The 7,481-nt window shown below is 39.5% G+C and overlaps 1 protein-coding gene across 1 annotated transcript in view; it reads right to left on the reverse strand.

Moving 5' to 3' along the window:
- Positions 1-597: 597 nt before the first annotated feature.
- The window catches only part of UBE2D3 (ubiquitin conjugating enzyme E2 D3), a 41,330-nt gene continuing 34,446 nt past the window's right edge, over positions 598-7,481 (reverse strand). Inside the window, exons 5-7 of the mRNA XM_018558986.1 lie at positions 6,240-6,345; positions 4,020-4,113; positions 598-1,447 (exon numbers count right to left, since the gene is read on the reverse strand). Of these exons, the coding sequence (XP_018414488.1) occupies positions 1,402-1,447; positions 4,020-4,113; positions 6,240-6,345 (246 nt within the window). The 3' untranslated portion in view covers positions 598-1,401. The remainder of the gene's footprint in view (positions 1,448-4,019; positions 4,114-6,239; positions 6,346-7,481) is intronic.

Below are 7,481 nucleotides of genomic sequence, written 5' to 3' on the forward strand. Positions count from 1 at the left end.
AGAGATTAAACTTGTTGTTTGCACTAAAATATGTATTTTGTAAACAGCAAATAATCCTTTCAATCTAATGAACATCCCACATTAAAAGGAAAAAAAAAAAATCACTTTTGAACAAGCGTCACGACACCAGTCCCCATGCCAGTGGCCAAGCAGGATTTTGTCGTGGAAAATTAGTACGGTCATGTGAGTTTTGCCAAGTCCTGATCGTGCCAACCACACTTTGCAAGTGGGTTGATGGCTGTCACCAGCAGAATGTTGTAGAATTCAGGAAAAAACATATTGAATGATAAGACACCATGAATGTTCAGTCTGTTACGTGACCAGTAAACTTTAAACCACAATAACCCCACCTTAGCCAGTCCAGTACCAGATGTTGGAATTTCCACCCGGGGGCGGGCAGAAGCTAATTCTGCTTATGATACTACTTCGATCCAAACAACTTTAAATGAACATAGAAAAAAATATTTTTGTTCTTTGGAACTTTACACTATCATTTGACGTCAAACAGAACAAAATCCATACTTTATATACACACACTTCTTGAATTTACAAAGAAAGTAAGGTTGCAAACATTGATTAATTCAGGCTGCTAACAGATTGGTTTATGCAACTTTATTGAAGAATAAAGACTAACAGAGCTATTAGTTGATCAGTCAGCCATTGACGCTTGAATTGTTTTATTCAGTGCTATATTAACAGTGTTTTGGAGGATAGATCAACTAATAGCTCGGCCTCCAAAAAAAAATCTCAATGAGAAATTACAAAACGTTTGATCCTGTTATTAAATGGGGTTTCACCTTCCAATTTCAATTTGTCATATTTATTGACATGCATAAAATACATTACTTCTGTTCCGCTATATAAATTTCACCAACTCGCCACCCAAACATCAGTTATGAGCATAAAGTACATCATGAAGTCTGAAATAGCTGAAGGGTTTGACCAAAATATCCAGAGCAATTCCATGGTCCTGTATTCTACAATGAGACAACTGGGCATCGTTTTTTTGTTTAATTTATTTCTGCTTAGCACCTTCCCCTCCCTAGCCCAAACAGAGGCGCTATCTTCACCATTTCAGTGAGAAATGAAAGATGGATTTAGTCTCATAACCAAGTTACGGTGAAGACATTGGCCACATTTTAAACACATGCTCCATTTGATACAATTATGAATCTTGGGCAATTGTATTCTGGTAACTACTTGACAGTCTAGAGCAGTTTCTGTCCAATATTGAGCTAAAAGTCTTCCTGTGTGAGCATGTGCATGAAGGGAGGCAGCACGAAAAAAAAAAAAAAAAAGGAGAGAGGAAGGTAAGTAGATGAGGTCTGAAAGGGAGGGGAAAACAGTAATTTAAAGTTTATTCCAGCTATAATGCAGGTTTATTCAGACTTGAAGGTAGCATCACATAGCATATTTCTGAGTCCATTCCCGGGCTATTCTGTTGTACCTGAAAGATTATACAAGAGAAGATATTATCAAAGATATTATAAAGCATTTAAGATTTGCATAGTTTTTCAATCCTAAAAATCAAATGCAAATAAAAACTGATCCAAAAGTCTACATATATAAAATAGTATAATGAGCAAATGTCAACATTCATTAAATTGCCTGGTGTTAGTGGCAGTTGCTTAAGATGCAAAGTTTGATCTCGCTGTTGGAAAAGCAATACTCGTCTCTCCTGCCAACTATCTTCATTGTCGAAATGCAACTGCCCTGCATCTGACACTGCCATGTGTGTCAGGTTCCTGGTCCCACGCTGAGCACAGTGGTCCAATCAGCCGACTCCTTCACTACTGTGTTTAATATCACATGGACTGGCTGATCAAACCACAACGCTCAGCTGGGGACCAGGCATCAAACATTCCTGGAAGCAGGGCAGATAAATATGAAGCCTTTCCTTTCCTGGGAAAAAGTTTTTGAAATTTCATCAACAGAGTAACTTTAAAAGAGAACTTTGGCGTTTGCTCTCTTTTGGGTCACAGGAGGATATTTAGTGCCGGTGACCTAAAACACTGCAATTAGCAGGTTATTTGTGGAGTTTTGGGTCATTTTGGGACATCTAGTAGCAGGTTTCAGTCTAGTAACATCCAAATCTTGCATGATGTGAGAGCTAGCAAAGACAAAACTGCAGCAAATGACTGAAGATTTATATTGCTGTGTGCCTAGAGATGTCTATGAACTACTATCTGACTATTTTAAAAGCTTAGCTGCCTGCCTGTCATGCAGATTCAGAAATTTGAATATGCTCCAAGTCACTGACCACAGAAAAAAAAAAAATGCAGTCAGAAGTCCTGAACTGCATACCAGTTAAAAGGTAAGTCTTAAAAAGGCACTGGAATATGGCAGCCAACGACTAGCATTTTCATGTAGAGGTTAAAAATGCCAGCCCCATATTTCTCTAACACATGGTGAGCTAAATCAGCCAACCACCTAGCCCTCACCACAATGCAGACTGTCGTATCACTCCTTTCTTCAATGCTCTACTTGTGTTGCGTGTCCAGTTACATTATACATAAAGAAATATTTCCCAGCATGCATCTGCCTTCTCCCATTTACGAGTCTGCTTTCCTGTTGCGATCTGACCAGGGAGTCTTGCTCTGGCAGTTAGGTTTATAACCAAAAGACCCTTAGAGACCAGTAGGTGGGTGATTTGTCAAGCCAGCTAGTTACATTACCGAAGTAAAAATGGCCTGGGGTAAACACTGCATCTAGACCATAGAAAAGCTCTTTGGAGCTTCTCAGTCTTACAGAAACCACATGGTCACTTCTGCAGAAGTAAAATATTTCGATACATCATATTAATAGGATTAGTGAACCTATTTTTTTTATTTTTTTTTGCATATTACTGTCAAGTAGGTCTTGCCTCAAAATTCAAATTGGGAGATTTTATTAATTCAGCTTCACCATCAGGTCCTTAAAGAGATACCAATGCTGATCATAACAGCGCATAACTGTGCAGTATACCTGCCATAACAAATTGTGACACCAACATTTTCCTTTTTTTATATAAACACATGCACAGGAAAGAAAAAAAATGCAGATCAGAAGGAGATTAACTCCAGGACAACAGCATCTGCAATGCATTCAGAATGATCTCAAAAGCATGCTGCACTTGTCTACTGAAGCCATTTGACACTGGCCCTTAGTAGGTCCTAAATGCTCAGACTACATATGGAACCTAGGGTGCATACACATAGAAAACACACAATCCAAGATGGAAACATGTCTGTATGTGGTCAAAGTTTTACAAACAGAGCAATTTTTCTGTGCATTCTCCAAAAGTAATGCACTAAACATTTCAGCGGGGAATTTCTTATGCTTTCACAAAAATGTAACAATGTGCACTACAGGAAGCTAGGATGTACTTAAAACTTTAACCCAACCTATTTCTAACTTCTTTAAATGGTTTGAAAGATTTATCTACATATAATCCGCTAACCCAAGAGTTCTCAATTGAGAGCTTAGGGGCATTTTTTTCAATTTTTTATAAAAATAAAATCCCAATATATTTCAAGTAGGGACACCAACAAAAACTCCATACACAAGCCAATTAGTTGATTTTCTATGGCTACAGACAACTGCAAACTGCCAGTTAATTGATATGCCATGCAACAGCATTGAATGCCAACAGTCTCATAACCAAAAGACCTTCATAGGTGCATGACAACAAAAAGTTATTTAAGACCATGCATTACTCAGTCTTTCAAATGTACAAAACTCTTACCCTATGACATAGCGTATTTTTCTGTCCATTCTCTTGCTAGCCTATTGTACCTAATAATTTAAACACAACTTTTGGAACTAGCTACTGAAACAAAAAAACATAAGATGCAAAAACGCTTCCAAAATGTATGCAGAAAGGCAGATATTTTCACAAACGAAAACCCAAAACGAATTTAAAAACCACGACTATTATAGGAAAGATTCTTTATTTCCGACCAAAAAAAAAACGGCTGACAAACCACCCATTGCATACCTAAGGTAAAAAGTCAAGAAATGTTTAAATATGGAATACTCACTTTTCCCTATCTGTTTTGTAGATCCGTGCAATCTCTGGCACTAGAGGGTCATCTGGGTTTGGATCACACAACAGTGAACAAATTGACAAAAGAACTGGAAGAAAAGATGTGCATAAATCAAACAAAAAAAATAAATCTTATACCACATGTTGCCGTTAACAAGTATGTGCCTATTATGGCAGCCTGGCTCACTAGTCAACCAGAGGGTGTGGGCCAACCATGAGGAAGTGTCAGAACGTTTGAAGCAGTGTTGCAGCTTTGGCAATGCAGGCATAGTTACTAGTTTGCTTTTATGTTCTGACTTGAAGAGTCAATGTGATTATTTTCCAAAAGCCTGGTGCCAACTTTTAATAGTATTGGATATCTCATAACATTTAAAAAGATTTTAGGTACCTTTATTGTATATTTTAATACACAAGTTCAGCTCCCTTTAATGAACTGTCACTTGAGTGGCTATACATCCACTTTAAACGTAATTAATATCTTACTCTAGGCCAGGGGTGGCAAACTCAAATCGGGGGCCGCATCAGCAGTATGGTTACCCTCAAAGGGCCGGTTGTATAGGACTATGCATCTACTCTTTATCATAAATAGTTGCCTCTGCATTCAGTTGCTACTGGTTTTAATAATAATTTAAGTAATAACTAGCCTTGAAAACATCCACAAGAAACTTTATTGGAGACTGCTCAGCAGAAATCCCTAATCTGGTGTTTTCAAGTGACAGCTGTCACCTAGTCAAGTTAATGATCAGGTGACAGCAGCTCCATGTAAACACATGCACACCGCATGTAATGATACGTGATATGATTACATGCGTCCAGGGAGAGTGATTGATTCCTAGCGGAATGTAAACATATCACATATCTTTACATGCGGTGTGCAGGCGTTTAACCTTCCATTCTCTTAGCAGCGGGGGAGGGGCGGCGATTTGCATATGAATGAGCCGCAATATTTACATATGAATGGGCCGTGGCTTATTGATATGCAAATTACCGCGGCCCATGGGGGGGCCGCGGGCGGGCCTTGTGTTTGCCACCCCTGCTCTAGGCGGTACAACAGTACCAGCTTGTTTAGTAGGTCTATTATTGTGGAGTCTCCGATGGCTGCTGGAGGGGATGTGGTCAGCAGGGACCTTTCTTAACCTGTGGTGAGAATAAAGCCCTTTGGGTAAATCCAATACAGCCCCCCGCCATTAAGGAGCAATTCTCCAAGGCTCAGGAAATTTAAAATATGAGCTGCAGACTTATTGGCTCAGACAAATAGGATAACTTATGGTATTTAGATAACATGTATTTACTTCACAACCAGAGCAGTTCAGGTAGCTTCATCAACTCATGACTGGCACACGAGCTTGCGTATATGGGAATCCGGTAGGTAGCACACAAAAAACTAAGATGGTCAGTGGTTGCATGTTTGTGGGGTTTAAAAAACTGAGGATAAAACCAAACATTGTACAGGTAACTTTACTGAGCGTTATACAGGGACTTCTAGAAGGCCAATCCTATGCAAGAGAATGTTCGACTGTTATTTGGTTTTTGCTGTTGTAAGGAACATTTTGACTCCTCGCAATTCACATTATGAATTCGGAAAGCATATCTAAACCCAAAAACAAAATAGGTTTGATAGATTACAACTTACCAGTCCCTAAAGGAGGTGTCTGCATTAGTATTTCTATCCCCTTTATTTCCCCCTGTAATCCTGCAACCACCACAACTCCTGTCCTTATCTGGCTATGATCACTAACTGCATGAAAAAGGAGGAAGCCATTGCTGCCATCCAGGCTGAACTTCAAACATGCCAGCTCTGATTCAACTCCATTACATTGGGAGATTTATAGTTCACAGGAGAAAGAACACTTGCAGTTCAGCTAAAAGGAAGGGACAAGGACACTGCACTGGCAAGATCAACAGGTATTCTATGTGCTTGCTGAACAAAACCCCACATCGCATTAGAGGATTGATAAGCAGCAATATATTAAAACTTTTTTTCGGCTACCTTATCCTTCAACAAAGAATGCTTTTCAACTTCCAAATTTTTTTAAAGCATGGTCTGCCTTACTCATTTGCTTTCAGTCTAATAGCATCAACATTCAGTTTCATTTGCCGATTCTGTTCTTTAAAAAATTGGTAAACCAATCTCCTCTACAAAGATGTTCGGCTTTTTTTCAAAAAGGTTGTGATAAACCGTGTAGCAAGCAGGACTAAGCCAGTAGCCACTCACCTTTAGAAATAGTTAAAGCTGGGGACCACTGTGATCTGAGAATATCAAGACAAATGCTGCCATTGCTGTTGATATTTGGATGGTAGATTCTTGTTGTAAACGCAACCTGCTCAGATAAATGGTAATACAAGATGCATGATTAGGCAGTTCAGCACTTACTCACAGTATTTACTGGGAGAACTGTAGTCCAGCTCACTTAACAGAAAAACAAAATGTACCCAACCAAGTGATAAGTTTTATGACCAGACACCCTGTAAGAGCTAATCAGAGGCACTGCTACAGTAATATCAGCCTCTTGCTGTGAGAAACAGAAGACCATATATTTATTTTCCAAGTCAGACATTACATTTGTCCTTGGCATGTGTAAATATAATGACCTTATAAAGTAGATTGATACCCACTAATTTGAGGGATAAGGTTTCTGAAGGAGTATCTAGCAAATAGTAGATCCAACACTTCTGAAGTGTCAAATATAGCAGAAAGCAAGCTTCTTAGATGCCCCATAGTTTGGTGGTACCAGTAGAAGTTAAAGTGACACTAAAGGCTAGGTCCCTCCCTCTCCCCTCCATTCTAATTCTGCCTTAAGGACTTAAATTATGTGATGCCTCTTGATATGAACATCTTCCTTCCAGTCGTTTTGGTCTCCTCAGCGCTGGTGCCCCTTTCTGATCCTGCGTGCAGACGCCTATTTTTATCCTGTGCCCCACTGATTCTGCCCTGCGTGCACACTCCCACAGCATGCGTTCATTGATTCACATTATCTCACTCCTCCCGTGCTCCTTGCCATCACAAACTGTGCATGTGCAAGCTCACATCCTCTGCTACACAAACGCTTGAGGAGGCTGTGCTCTGCAGCCAGGAGCGAGCAGCACAGGTAGGTTTTTTTTTTTTTTTTTAACTGTTTGACCACACTGCAGGTCTTCTAAATGTTAGCAGTAGATTAAAGTTGGGGAAAAAAATCCAAGTACCCTAGCTTGTAACAAAAATGCATTTGTGTATTCCTCCACTGTAGATCTAATTATCTCTTGATTCACAATGACACTGTCCTTCCTTCTGGAGGGTGACTACTTTTGTTCCCCTTGGGGCCTGTGTGTGTTGTAAAGTATCCACCACTCCAAGCTCACTCCCATGATGATGGACTACAATCTCAATATAAATTAGGAAACCACATTTTTTTCCATGCAGTATAGATAATAATGTATGTGCAGCTGATCCATGCTACAAAGTCTAACTGGGGTGGAA

The sequence above is a fragment of the Nanorana parkeri genome, unplaced genomic scaffold (genome assembly GCF_000935625.1).
Source record: "Nanorana parkeri isolate BGI_ZX_2015 unplaced genomic scaffold, ASM93562v1 scaffold372, whole genome shotgun sequence".
Lineage (NCBI taxonomy): Eukaryota > Metazoa > Chordata > Amphibia > Anura > Dicroglossidae > Nanorana > Nanorana parkeri.